The sequence below is a fragment of the Lipotes vexillifer genome, unplaced genomic scaffold (genome assembly GCF_000442215.2).
Source record: "Lipotes vexillifer unplaced genomic scaffold, Lipotes_vexillifer_v1.1 scaffold810, whole genome shotgun sequence".
Lineage (NCBI taxonomy): Eukaryota > Metazoa > Chordata > Mammalia > Artiodactyla > Lipotidae > Lipotes > Lipotes vexillifer.
This window is the reverse complement of record NW_006797357.1, coordinates 1,097,820-1,113,308: the sequence shown is the minus strand read 5'-3', so window position 1 is coordinate 1,113,308 and position 15,489 is coordinate 1,097,820. Positions and strand designations below refer to the sequence as shown.

The window sequence follows — 15,489 nt, the reverse complement described above, 5'->3', positions numbered from 1 at the left end:
AAGAGCGGTAAGATGAATCTTCACCTCTGGTTGGAGTATGGAATAGTTTATATCACTGAACCTTTGAATGTGGAAGTATTCATCTCTGATTCCATCACTGCAGCCTACAAGAAATGAACAGTTCTACACTACAATCCTGAAAACAAAATCTTTATCCTTGCAAGTATTAAGAGATAAGTGGGTGAAAAACAAAGTGGTCATCATGATAAAATTGAATTATAAGTTGCAGGGGGAGGAAAGGAAGAAAAAGACTTCAGTATTAATTTAAACAATTTTTTAAAAAATATTCAATGACATTTTCTAATAAAAAGCACATGAATACCAGCCCTAAATGTAATGACAGATTTTGTGGGGAGCACACAGAGACACTACATCATGCTTTGAATATTCTGTCACTTGAGATTTTAAAACCAAAGTAATGTTCACATATCCATGTATCTATAACATCAATAATTATCTAATAGACCTAAGCCCTACTCTGAGTCTGTGTCAATAAGACTGTTGAGTCATTGATTTTGGCTCTTTCTCTCACTGTTTCTGTACCAGAGCACACAGAGTTACCTTTGGCTAGTGTTACCCATGACTATCTGAATTCAAGGTTCTATCTTGTGCTCAGTTTTACTTCTCATCAAACGACCCCACTAAGTCTAAACCACAAGCCACTGTCTTTTCATCTTTCCAACCACTTGGTTTGTAATCAAACTGAGAATGACGTGATCAACAGGAAATGAGCCCCACCCAGGTAACTTGTGGTCCTACGACCACATGGTTTCTAATAAAAGAATGAGAGCTTCACAATGCTATACCAAGAAGCCAGATTGTTACTCATAGTTGCAACGTTAACTATGAAAACCTGCAGTTGTGGGTAGAACTACAAGGTTACTAGAAATACATACTCAAGCACTGCTGATAAAGGTTCAAAAAAAAATCAAGTACAAACTTCCAGTTACAAAATAAATAAGTCGTGAGAATTTAATGTACAGCATGTATGGCATCTTTGAAAGTTGCTTAAAAAGTAGATCTTAAAAGTTCTCAACACAAGAAAACAATTCTGTAACTATATCTGACGACAGTTGTAAACTGAACTTATTGTGGTGATCATTTTGCAATATATACAAATATATCATTACATTGCACACCTGAAGCTAACATAATGTTCTATATTAAAAAAAGAAAAAAAGCAATACCCAAAGAATCAACAAAAAACTCCTGGAACTAATGAGTGATTATAGAAAGATATAAGATTAATATACAAAAGTCAACTGCTTTCTTATATACCAGCAATCAGCAATTGGAATTTAAAATTAAAAGCACAATACCATTTATATAAGTACCTCAAAAATGAAAAACTTAGGTATAAATCTAACAAAATATGTACAAGATCTATATGAGGAAAACTACAAAACTCTAATCGAAGAAAAGCTAAATAAACGAAGACATATTCCATGTACATGGATAAAAAGACTCGGTATTATTAACATGTTAGCTCTTTCCACCTTGATTTATAGATTCAGTGCTATACCAGTTAAAATCCCAACAAGTTATTTTGTGGACACTGACAAGCTGATTTTAAAGCTGGAGAAAAGTCAACACAATATTGAAGGAGAAGAACCAAGCTGAAGGACCTACACTATCTGACTTTAAGACTCACTAAAAAGCTACAGTAATCAAGACAGTGTAGTATTGGCAAAAGAACAGACAAATAGATCAATGGAACAGAATAGAGAGCCCAGAAATTAAGCCCCACAAATACAGTCAATGGATCTTTGACAAAGGAGCAGAGGCAATATAATGGAGAAAAGTTAGTTTTCTCAACAAATGGTGTTGGGACAACTGGACATCCACACGCAATCTGGAAAGAAAAAATAATCAAATCACTTTGCTGTACACCTGAAACTAACACAATGTTGTAAATCAACTATACTTCAATTTTAAAAAATGTATCTAAACACAGACCTTATACCCTTCTCAAAAATTAACTCACAATGGATCGTGGACCTAAAAGTAAAACACAAAGCTATAAGACTCCTAGAAAATAACACAGGAGAAAATCTAGATGTCCTTGGTTTGGGCAGTGACTTTTTTTTTTTTTTTTTTTTTTTGGCCACACCACACAGCTCACAGAATCTTAGTTCCCCGACCAGGGATTGAACCTGGGCCCATGGCAGTGAAAGCACCAAGTCCTAATTCACTGGACCGCCAGGGAATTCCCTGGCAGTGACTTTTTAAATACAACACCAAAAGCATGATCCATGAAAGAAATCACTGATATGCTGGACTTCATTAAAATTAGAAACTTCTGCTCTGCAAAAGACATATCTAAAGAATGAGAAGATAAACCACAGACTGAGAAAAAATATTTGCAAAAGACATATGTGATAAAGGACTGTTATCCAAAACATACAAAGAAACTCTTAAACCTCAACAATAAGAAAACAAAAAACTCAATTTAAAAATGGGAAAAAGATCTGGACACCTCACCAAAGAAGATGGCAAATAAGCATAAGAAAATGTGTTCAACATCATATTTCATTAGAGAATTGCAAGTTAAAACAATAATGAGACACCACTGCACATCTGTTAGAATGGCCAAAATCCAAAACACTGACAAACACCAAATTCTGGCAAGGATGTGGAACAACAGGAGCTTTCATTCATTGCTGGTGGGAATGCAAAATGGTACAGCCACTTTGGAAGACAGTTTGGAGGTTTCATATGAAACTAAATACGCTCTTATCATACAATCCAGAAAACGCACTCCTTGGTATTTACCCAAGTGAGTAGAAAGCTTATGTCCACAGAGAAACCTTCACACAGATGTTTATAGCAGCTTTATTTGTAATTGCCAAAACTTGGAAGCAACCAAGATATCTTTGAATAGGTGAATGGATAAATAAACTGTGGTACATCCAGACAATAGAAAATCATTTAGCGCTAAAAAGAAATGAGCTATGAAGCCATGAGAAGACATGGAGGACACTTAAACGCATATTACTAAATGAAAGAAGCCAATCTGAAAAGGCTACACACTGTATGATTCCAACTAAATGACATTCTAGGAAAGGCAAAACTATTGATACAGCGAAAAGTTTGCCAGGGTTAGAGGAGGAGGGAGACATGAATACGGGAAGTACAAAGGAATTTTAGAACAGTGAAACTACTCTACGTGCTGTTATAACAGTGGCTATGTGTCATTACACATTTTTCAAAATCCATAGAATACCCAACACCAAGAGTGAACCCTAATGTAAACTATGGACTTTGGGTGATAACAGTGTGTCAATGTACGTTCATGGATGATAACAAATGTACTATTCTAGTGTGGGATGTTGGTAGTGGGGGAAGTTGTGCATGTGTTGGGGCAGGGTTATAGGAGCACTCTCTGTATTTTCTGTTCAATTTTGCTGTGAACTCAAAACTTCTCTAAAAAATAGGATGGATGGATGGATAGATTGTAGACAGATAGATAAATACATAGATACATAGAGATAGATATATCTCCTAGGATAACAAAATAATACAGGTACATTCTTTCTGCCTTTGTAGAATATACAATTTCTATTCCACATCAAATCTTCAGCATGTTACAGAAACACGAACTTGTTGCTGATCAGATCAGAAGAAATGGGAGAGCTAAGGTAAGACGTGTCCCCAGATATTTTATTTTGCCTTTAAGAAATTATAACTCTAAGAATAAAGAAGTAAAGGATAAGTTTCACTCATTCATCCAACTGTACATTCCCAAACCTCCCAAAAGAATATCCAGCAGGCCTTAAACTTTTTGTGCCTATTTTTATGCATCTAACTCTGCTTTTGTCCCTTTTATACTGCTGGGAAACAGAGGCATGAAAAATACACATGCACAAATTTCCAGAGGGAAATTTAACAGGCAAGTTTCCTTGGCATTTATGAGTTGAACCACTAGTTCTTTTAAGTTTCTCTCACAGAGCTAGGCTCCTAATCAATTATTTTCCAACCATGATAACAATCTCATGAATGACACAAAGACTTCCAAGATGGAAAGAGGAAGTAGGAAGGAGAACACGTGGGATGCAGGGTAAATTTGACTTTGGGAGCACTAAATGCAGCATGGAAGGAGGACCTTCTAGAAACTGCCACAGTAGCAATATCTCCCCACTGCATGGCTGCAGAGTCGCCCTGATGCACACATGACATCACCACCGAAAGATTTCTACCAGCTTTGGCCCCGATAGGTATACTTACAAGTCACAGGAGGTGCCTACTGTGAGGTTTCAGAGTCTTAGCAAATATGGCTGAGGCATGAAGAAATACTTTATATGCACAGCCCCTGGATAAAATTTGTCCCAGTGATCCACTTGCCTAAGAGTAGTTACCTGGCTTATGTGGAATCTGTTTCACACTTTAAATCCCCTTAAAAAAATTAAGAACAGAGCCCTTCACAGAACATTCCTTTCAATTAGACTCTGCTTCCAACAGCCCGCCCCTTCAAATCTTCCTCAGTGCTGCCACCAGAGTCATCGATCTAAAGCAGAGCAACAGACTTGCAAGTCAAATCAGAAGGATGGCCACATAAGTTTATTTCCTCTGCCTCCTATTTTCAACCTCACTAGAATGACAGCACATGACTTTTTTAAGATGTGAAGATATAAGAACAAAGAGTATGGGAGTGAAATAGCAGTAAGAAGACATTACAGTAATTTTCTGCAAAATTGATAAAGGTTTGATAACTGACCAGGAGGAACATAAGAAATGACCCTCAAGTTCCTATAGAGGGGGCATGGTGAAGAGAAGCAAGCTGATTTGTCTTGCAGAAACCCCACAAGGTGTCAGGGCTCAGAGGCACAGGGAAGGTTTAGAATGAGACGAGTTTGGTTATAAGACTGTCAAGTTCACACACACACACGCACAAACACCCTGTACATACACACATGTGCACATGTCAAAAGAAACCAGATGTTTACTCCCTGAATAAACCAAAAAAAGTGACAACCTCTTAACTCAAGAGCACCAGCAAAAACAGATAGAGTGAAAATTGTCATAGTGAATTTGGTAGGTCACAGCTCTTTATTTCCAGAACACCACACATTTCAGGAAGCTTCACTGAAGCTTTCTTCACTCTGAAAGAGGGAAACCAAAACTACTGTGGGAGGAGCTAAGCAAAGAAAGACAATTCAGGAAGAAGAGCAATTCTTCCAAAACTGTATGTGAACTTTTTTCAGAGAAATAAGAGAAAATAGTATATACATGAAGCATGAACAGGACGCTGGAAAGAGAGAAAGAGAGAAAAAAGGAAGGAAGGAAGGAAGGAAGAAAGGGAGGGAGGGAGGAAGGGGTATAGGGGAGGGAGAGAGAGCGAAAGAGAGAGAAAGAGAGGCCTGACAGTGTCTAAGAAACTTTAAAATTAAAACTAGGATAGCCAAAATAAAAAATTTAATCGCAAGGCTGGTGGACAGAATGAGGTAACCACCAACAAAGTAGAAGAAAATGTGAGATGAAAAATAAAATAGAAAAAAAATAAGAGAATTAATCCAGAAGGACCAACAGTTATGGTCAACATTTCAGAAAGAAAGGAAAAAGAAACAAAGGTGAAGAAATTACTAAAGAATATTTCAAGAAACTTTCCAAGAATTAAAAGACATAGGTCTCCAAGACTGAAAAGATCTACCAGTGTGCTTGTCTGTTAAAATGAGGTTGTTTTTTTTTTATTCTGCACGAAGCTTTATCATCATGAAATTTTAAAACACTAATGATAAGATATTTTTCTATGTGCATTCAGAGAGAAAAAGCAGGTGGCATACAAAGGACAGGAAGTCACAACATCATATAACTTCTCAGCAGCAACAGTGGACGCCAGAAAACAATAAAGCAATACCTCTTTTCATAAAATTCTGAGTGAAACTAGAATCTGTAGCCAGCCAAACTATGAATCAAGTGTAAAAGTAGAGTAAGCACACTTTCAGACCAGCAAACCCAGAAAGAGCACAACATGGCTGCCCAGAAATAGCAGATCTAACATCAGAGAAGAGAAGTCCCAGACACAACTATGTTTCAGACCAGCAAACCCAGAAAGAGCACAACATGGCTGCCCAGAAATAGCAGATCTAACATCAGAGAAGAGAAGTCCCAGAATCACAACTGTGGGACTGGCCAAGAGAGCAGCGTGGTCAGCAGGCTCTGGGTAGGAGGCCACCATGGAAAACAAGAACTGATGTGGGTAGGTACGTGGAAAATGTTATTGCTGGCTGTGGAACAAAACATGGGAGCATTTAGGGAAAACAGTCATAATTTCACAGGTATCTAATAAATGAAAATATAAAGCAACTTTTTAAGTCTAGGAAAAAAAGGTTATACTAGAAAAGAGGCATAGTTATAGTACACTATTTGGCTTGACAGGAAATAATAGTTTTATAGTAACGATGTAAATGTTAAATACTAATTTTACTCTTTAAAAGTGTAATATAAATAGACTGAGGGAGGTGAATGAAACAGGAGGCTAGCTAAGTTCTTACTATGCTAGAAAGTTGTGATAAAGTCTAAAATTGTAAAAAAAAATAGTTTACAAACATTATTTAGAACATAGATGTAAATAGCAGGGGGCATAGCTGGAAGAGCTAATGGTGGTTGCCTCTGGGAAATGGGAAGTGTTGGTAGGGATGGTTAAGACAGAGGATCACGAGAATTATCTACATTTTACAATTATACTGAGTTTGTTCTAATAAATATAAAAATAAAATATTTTAAGATAAGGAAGAAATGAAGGAGGCAGGGAGAGAGGAGGGTAGGAAAGAAGGACAAACAAAATCTTTGGCCCATACCTTTCCAAATGCATTGGGATTGCTCACAGAGCTGCATTTTCCCATTAACCTGCTGAGCCACTTTCTGGGTCGATAATAGCTGGTTTAAGCATTTCTGAAAACAGACACAAAGAGATTACTTATTCAGCAACATGTGTACATCTCAGATGTGTTGCATGGTATAGAATTAAAACTGCGAATTCACTACAAAGTTCAAAGGCTACACATTACCGAAACCAAAACTAGAATAATTGCCATTATTTATTAGCTAACCACTGTGTAATAAACACAGTGCTGAACGTTTTACTTCTATATTATTTCTTATCTCCCCAACAACTCCAGAGGGAGGGTATCACTCAGCTACAATAAAATCCTCTTTTATTCTTCTGGCCTAAAAATCCTTTTAGCCCACAAGCCAACCATATGCCAGTGACATCATCAAAGCCTGCAAGAACTGAAATGTCGTATTTCTAGTACTCTCCGAAATTAAAAGATCTCCTCAAAACAATAAGGCTGAGGGCTTCCCTGGTGGTGCAGTGGTTAAGAGTCCGCCTGCCCATGCAGGAGACACGGGTTCATGCCTCGGTGGGGGAATTAATAGTTTTATAGTAACGATGTAAATGTTAAATACTAATTTTACTCTTTAAAAGTGTAATATAAATAGACTGAGGGAGGTGAATGAAACAGGAGGCTAGCTAAGTTCTTACTATGCTAGAAAGTTGTGATAAAGTCTAAAATTGTAAAAAAAAATAGTTTACAAACATTATTTAGAACATAGATGTAAATAGCAGGGGGCATAGCTGGAAGAGCTAATGGTGGTTGCCTCTGGGAAATGGGAAGTGTTGGTAGGGATGGTTAAGACAGAGGATCACGAGAATTATCTACATTTTACAATTATACTGAGTTTGTTCTAATAAATATAAAAATAAAATATTTTAAGATAAGGAAGAAATGAAGGAGGCAGGGAGAGAGGAGGGTAGGAAAGAAGGACAAACAAAATCTTTGGCCCATACCTTTCCAAATGCATTGGGATTGCTCACAGAGCTGCATTTTCCCATTAACCTGCTGAGCCACTTTCTGGGTCGATAATAGCTGGTTTAAGCATTTCTGAAAACAGACACAAAGAGATTACTTATTCAGCAACATGTGTACATCTCAGATGTGTTGCATGGTATAGAATTAAAACTGCGAATTCACTACAAAGTTCAAAGGCTACACATTACCGAAACCAAAACTAGAATAATTGCCATTATTTATTAGCTAACCACTGTGTAATAAACACAGTGCTGAACGTTTTACTTCTATATTATTTCTTATCTCCCCAACAACTCCAGAGGGAGGGTATCACTCAGCTACAATAAAATCCTCTTTTATTCTTCTGGCCTAAAAATCCTTTTAGCCCACAAGCCAACCATATGCCAGTGACATCATCAAAGCCTGCAAGAACTGAAATGTCGTATTTCTAGTACTCTCCGAAATTAAAAGATCTCCTCAAAACAATAAGGCTGAGGGCTTCCCTGGTGGTGCAGTGGTTAAGAGTCCGCCTGCCCATGCAGGAGACACGGGTTCATGCCTCGGTGGGGGAATATCCCACATGCCGCGGAGCAGCTGGGCCCGTGAGCAATGGCCGCTGAGCCTGCGCGTCCGGAGCCTGTGCTCCGCAACGGGAGAGACCACAACAGTGAGAGGCCCGCGTACCGCAAAAGAAAACAAACAAACAAACAAAAAAAAACAATAAAGTTGAGTATTAGTAAGAATGCTTTCCCCAAGAAAGATTTATTTCAGGGGGTGCCTCTCAGCATTCAACCCAGAGACGGTCTCTCAGTCTGTTCCTGAGATTTTCTCTGGACCTCAATTTTCCTCATCTGTAATATGTTGGGATTAAACTTATTATCTTAAAGGTCCTTTTCCACTAACACCTTTACCCATGAGAACTGGGAATATCAAGTCAGAGACAGCTTAAGTAAATTGCCTAAATTTCCATGAGCACAAAAATCTGATTGCTATCTCTCTGGGCCAGTATATAAAGAGCACTCCTGATGTTCTTACTTCCAACTTCAATCAAAAACAGATGGGGCTTCCCTGGTGGCGCAGTGGCTGAGAGTCCGCCTGCCAATGCAGGGGACACAGGTTCGTACCCCTGTCTGGGGAGATCCCACATGCCGCGGAGCGGCTGGGCCCATGAGCCATGGCCATTGAGCCTGAGTGTCCAGAGCCTGTGCTCCGCAAGGGGAGAGGCCACAACAGTGAGAGGCCGGGGTACGGAAAAAAAAAAAAAAAAAGTGTCTTCAGACTTTGTCAGATGTCCCCTGGGGAGCAAAGTAGCCCCCATTTGAGAAGCAGTGGTATAAAATAACATTCCTATAATGACCTGCTGGCCAGTAGCTCAATGTAACTCTTCACAAATTCACTTCTTCAGAATCCCATAGTTACCTCAAAGCTGACCAGGGCATTGCCCAGACAGTGTGCTTCTGCTCAATATACCCGGGGATACTCTTCCTTGGTGAGATCCACTTATTATTGGGTTGGCCAAGAAGTTCATCCGGATTTTCCTGTAAGATCTTATGGAAAAACCCAAACGAACTTTTTGGCCAACCCAATACTTTAATGAGCAACTTGTCATAGAGCCGACTGGATACGAGAATTCTGAAGTCTCTAGAGTTATGCAGGTCTCATTGCGGAAACACCCCCGCAGATGATCTCTGAGGACCACATGAAGACACACGTTTACTGTCGAGGTAAAAGACCTCACTTTATATCTGCACCATTCTTGCTGATGTTTGACTTCCAATTAGTCATGACAACAAATGCTCTACATAAAGTAGTAAAAAGACTTCCATTATTCCCTGCCCAGGTTCTTCAGTGATGCTGGGATGATGTTCTGGCTAGATAACAATTGCTATAACAATAGTAACTTGCCAACACCATTGTGACCCCACAGACAGAGCCACCAACTTTGCTGCCACGAGTTACCAGACAGCACAAGGGGAAGGAAAAGGGAAGTCGTGATGGCCAGGGCAGTAAAAACTCCAAACAGCACTAGAGGGTGGAAAGGACAGGTGTGTTAATAGCCGGGCCTGGGCATGAGCTCAACAGCACCCATAGTTACCTCAATAGAACCCCTTGGCCATCCACCCACCCCAAACCCTTACCCAACAATAAGCACCCAGCAAAAGACCTGCTCTAATAACATTTGTTTCCAACTGCATATGAGTTCAAATAATTAAATTTTATATTCACAATATTTTATTGTTCCTCCAGCAAGATATATATGCCAAACACAGGAAACACACATTCAATGAGTAACTTTGCCCAAATTGAGAATTTATGACATTCCTAGTTCAAAGTTTTCTAAATGAAACATTGATTCCTTCAGAGGCTCTTCATGGGATTTGATAAACCTAAAAACATGCTACTGATATTTAATGTGCACAAAGGATTTAGGGCAGACTCCTATGATCTTAAAACCATAATAAATAAGATACTTAAAAGAATTAAATTAACTTAGTAGAGAAACTAAAAAACAACAACAACAAAGACATAAGGGAAATATTTAAAAGACCATCTTATAGACGAAGAGTCAAACTGATCCTGAGATACCCCAAAGGGCAGACCAAGTTACCACACACTTTCCAAATAGTTAGGAAATGATTGTACAAGAGAACTTTTGGCTGAAAGGAAACATACCATAGTACGTATAATTTTATTCTATTTTTAGTCTTTACCTTTTTGATGGTTAGTCTCATTTTCACTTTTTTTGACTGATGCTAATTAAACACTTTTTTGTGTATTTGCCAGGTATTCTATTTCTTTTTGGAAATGCCTCTTTTAATGTCCTTCACAGACTCATTTTTTTCTATTAGGAACCCATCATTTTCTTACTGATTTGTCATAGCAGCTAAGCCAGCTCTTACCTCACATTTGGGACTCAGTTGTCTGAGCTTCTCAAGATGTGAGATCTTCAGTTTTCTCTACCTACCTGGCCTTTTGAGGCAACAGTTTTCCTCTTGCCTCCGTCCAGTGCATGAGGTGCCTTGCAAAAACGGAGAGCAGAGCTATTTGTTTCAAAACTTCCTTCGTTGGGGGTCTTCAGTGGCTCTTTGTAGGATCCTGCCAGAAAAACATTTAGCTTTGAATTTGGTTTTTAAAACAATATAATCTTTTAAACCTTTGGTTGGAGGTCAGCCCTTGGCATGTACCATAGAACAGAATGTGAAGATACAGGCCCTGGTCTCTGCAAAATCCTGGGTGGGGTGGGGTGGAGAGGGTGGCACAGGGCCTATGCAGAGCACTGGGTTCATAAGTGAACACTGGGTAGGAAAGTGCCTCAGTGGCTCCCAAAACCAGGAGGAAATGCTAAGATTAAAGACCTGACCCCAACAGCAGCAGCAGCAGAAATGCTTTATGTCTGGCTGGAAAGGACACATTTGCAGATTTGAAGAAGTGATACAAACAGTTCAATAGTTTAAAATGACATTCACTACGTGATCATAAGCAAATCACTTTGCCTCTCCCTCTTACTATTGCACAAAGATGTAAAGCTAGTTTGAGATGACTTTAGTAAAATACTTCCTAAGTTACAGTCATGGAAGAGTCAATGTTATTTGCATTGTTATTGTCCATTTCTATTCTCTTCTCACAACTGAAAAAGCCCTTTACCATACTTAACTGCACTGAAAACTTTGACAAGTCATCTTCTAAAGCTAAATATCTGCTATATCACTTGTTCATCAGCGGAACCGAGGGACCACTAGATTAAGTACCTTGGCCTTTTGCAATATGACAATCCCTTCTTCATTTGGACAAATGTGTGCTAGATAAACTGTCACTAATATTCCTAGAGCCCAACACCTCAATTTCTGGGCTATCCAAAGTCTAAGAGGAAGGAGGAATCCAAAATCTAATTTCAAGGAGGAAAGAGGGATGAAAACATGAAATGTTCTGCAAAGTTTTATGTTTTTTAAAGGCATTTCTTTTTTATTTTAATGTATTTTATTTATTTTTTTATTTTTGGCTGTGCTGGGTCTTCGTTGCTGCACGTGGGCTTTCTCTAGTTGCAGCAAGGGGGGGTTACTCTTCGTTGCAGTGCACGGACTTCTCATTGCAGTGGCTTCCCTTGTTGTGGAGCACGGGCTCTAGGCGCGCAGCCTTCAGTAGTTGCAGCACACAGGCTCAGTACTTGTGGCTTGAGGGCTCAGTAGTTGTGGAGCACAGGCTTAGTTGCCCCGCGGCATGTGGGATCTTCCCGGACCAGGGATTGAACCCATGTCCCCCGCATTGGCAGGCGGATTCTCAACCACTGTGCCACCAGGGAAGCCCCTTCTGCAACGTTTTAGATCTTACTCTTTGTCTTACAAAATTATGCATCCTTGTTTTGTCCTATTTGTAGACAAGTAAAGAGAAGAAGCCGTCTTTCTGAACCTCAAATGAGAAATAAAACATTACAGTTGGATGCTAGTACTGACAATCACCCCAGTTATCAACAAAGAGGTCAGGTCCACCAGCCTAAGGAATCCGGGACCTCTCAGGTTTTGTCCACAGAGCATGACTGCAAATGAACTTCTCTGCACACATCCCTTTTAGGATGGGAGGGTCTTCAGTGTTCACCCTTCTGGAACAAAAAGAAAGAAACCCCACCAGCAAAACACTGAGAAACCAATGCTTCTGATTAATATGCAGTATTAACTTCATAGAAAATGAAATATACTTTCTTGTAAAATTATTTTGACTGATAATCACTCTTAGAATTCTGAATTTCTCATGCAATGCTTTATTTGAAAATAATTAATTAATTAAGGAACTATGAAGGAAAAGGGAGCCCTTAATTTTAGCCAGAAATTCCTCTGATACAATTAGCATTAAAATCACCCTTCAATTAAAACATCTTTCAGAAGATAGCCATAAGAATGACCTTTCTTACAACCCTTTATCTCCTACTGTTTCAATCAGCTATTTTCTGTGTTGATACTTACTATTACAGGAAAATTTCATTGGTTTAAAAATGATTTGAGGCCTTTCTCACCTCTGAGATGGCCCACACTCTGTCTGTGGAGTGTGTTTCTCTCTAAATAAATCCACTTCTTACCTATCCAAAAAAAAAAAAAAAAATGATTTGAGCTCCCTTTCCATCTGCAGGACTACGGTGCCTCACTGTGTCTAATGTCATTGAGAAAAGAGTGGCGGTAAGTTAACATTTGTCTTAAACATGCTGATAAGACAATGAATTACATTGCCTAGGATTTTTAAAAGAACAGAAATTAAATCACTAAGTGTCAAGTTTTGCTTCTGAAGGATGGGAATAAAAAAGGTTGTGCTCTCAAGGAGATCAGCTCGGTGCTTTGTGACCGCCTGGAGGGGTGGGATAGGGAGGATGGGAGGGAGGGAGACGCAAGAGGTATGAGATATGGGAACATATGTATATGTATAACTGATTCACTTTGTTATAAATCAGAAACTAACACACCATTGTAAAGCAATTATACCCCAATAAAGATGTTAAAAAAAAAAAAAGGGGGAATGTGAATAAATATACACAAATATATCTAAATATATATGTATACATACAAATGTATTGTGGAAGTTAAAAAAAAAAAAAAAAAAGGTTGTGCTCCTATTGGTGGGAATGTAAATTCATGCAGTCACTATGGAAAACAGTATGGAGGTTCCTCAGAAAAGTAAAAATAGAACTATCAGCAATGATCCAGCAATTCCATTTCTGGGTATTTATCCAAAGGAAATGAAAATAGGATCTTGAAGAGATATATCCACAGTAGCCAAGATATGGAAACAACCTAAGTGTTCATCAACAGATGGACAAAGAAGATGGGGTACATAAACATACAATGAAATATTATTCAACCATGAGAAAGAAGGAAATCCTGCCATTTTCAACAACATGGATAGACCTTGAAGGCATTATGCTAAGTGAAATAAGTCAGACAGAGAAAGACAAATACTGTATGATCTCACTTATACCTGGAGTCTAAAAAAGCCGTACTCAGAGAAAGAGAGAGTAGAATGGTGGTTGCCAGGGGCTAGGGGATGGGGAAAATGGGGAGGTGTCAGTCAAAGGGCACAGATTTCCCATTAGAAAATGAATAAACTCTGGGGATCTAATGTATAACATGATGATTATTGTTAACAATACTGTATTGTACACTTGAAAACTGTTAAGAGAATAGATCTTAAATGTTCTCACCACAAAATACAGTAATTATGTGACGTGATGGCAATGTTAACTAACTCTATTGTGGTAATCATTTTGCAATACATAAGTGCATTGTGTCATCATGTCATACACCTTAAACCCACACAGTATTATATGTCAATTATTTCTCAACTGGGACTTCCCTGGTGGTCCAGTGGGTAAGACTCCACACTCCCAATGCAGGGGGCCCGGGTTTGATCCCTGGTCCGGGAACTAGATCCTGCATGCATGCCACAACTAAGAGTCCACATGCCACAACCCATGCCACAACAAAGACCCAGCACAGCCAAAATAAATAAATCTCTATAAAGCTGGGAAAAAAAGTTTTTAAGCTGTACTAATATGAGACATATTTTAGAAGGAGAGTTTGTGTTTCAAAGCTTTGACAAGTTAATCCTGGATCCCTGCCCACCAGATCACAGCTTTGCTGCCCATTCCCCATCTCTGTGCCAGGCAGGCATTAGACTGTCCCACTCTCATCTTTCCTTCTCTTTGCTTCCCTCATCCCTCTCTTCTTGTTTCCCTCTACTCCCCTCATCTCTTCTCTTCTTTCTTCTTCTTATTCCTCCTCTCTCTCTCTCTCTGTCTCCTCTCTACTCTCCATCTCTCTCCTCTTCCTTCCTTTTCTTTCTCTTCCACTCATCCTCTCCTGTTTTCATCTTTTTCTTCTCCTATTTCATACCTAATTATTTCATTACTAATACATCCTTTTCCTGACTGTTGTAGACAAGGAATCTTACCAGAGTCATCAAAAACTCTATACTTTACAAAACATAAGAGAAACATATTTGTGTGTATACATATATACACATATTTATACATACTTAAAATCTTTACAAAAGCAATAATCTACCAATGCAAATCTCAGAGACACATTTAAAATACAACATACTTTCTTCTGGTTTTGTTTCAGGCCTCCCCTTCCCCCTGCCCCTGGAAATTTCTTATTCAAAGGGAGAAAAAGAGAAAAGCAGTTGACTAAATGTGACATCAGATATTTCTGTAAGACAAAGATTCTCTCAGGAATACATCTTTTTTTAAGATTTCAAAACTGGCCTGTGGCATTTTTATTACCTCACCTAGAATCAAGGTCTCTTTCTCAGGAGTTAACTTCAGCACAGTTTCTGGGAGGTCAGCTGTTGAATGCTCTTCCCCAAAGGAATGGGCTGCCACATCCCTGGTTTGGCTTTGCCGCCATCTTGTGGTAATTGGGCTACTGGCAACAGGAACTTCAGCTGATAGCCTCTTCGCAAAGTTGCTCTTGAAGTTAGAGTATGTTGGATTAACTGCATCAAATACCTATTTAACAACAAAAAGATACATGATTTATAGTAGCCTCAATGATGCAAAAGTTAAAATTCCTTAAAAGAGAATTATAAACAACTCACCTAGTACATTTTATATATGTATGTATACATATATATATATATATATATATATATATATAAATCAATTTGCTGTACAGCAGAAATTAACACAACACTGTAAATCAACTATACTTCAATA

At 38.6% G+C, this 15,489-nt stretch overlaps 1 protein-coding gene across 1 annotated transcript in view; it reads right to left on the bottom strand.

The window, feature by feature from the left end:
- CDC20B (cell division cycle 20B) overlaps positions 1-15,489 on the bottom strand; it is a 65,587-nt gene that overhangs the window by 24,593 nt on the left and 25,505 nt on the right. The window contains exons 3-6 of the mRNA XM_007469279.1: positions 15,063-15,282; positions 10,756-10,886; positions 7,790-7,883; positions 1-104 (exon numbers count right to left, since the gene is read on the bottom strand). The exon at positions 1-104 is cut by the window's left edge and continues 22 nt beyond it. Of these exons, the coding sequence (XP_007469341.1) occupies positions 1-104; positions 7,790-7,883; positions 10,756-10,886; positions 15,063-15,282 (549 nt within the window). The remainder of the gene's footprint in view (positions 105-7,789; positions 7,884-10,755; positions 10,887-15,062; positions 15,283-15,489) is intronic.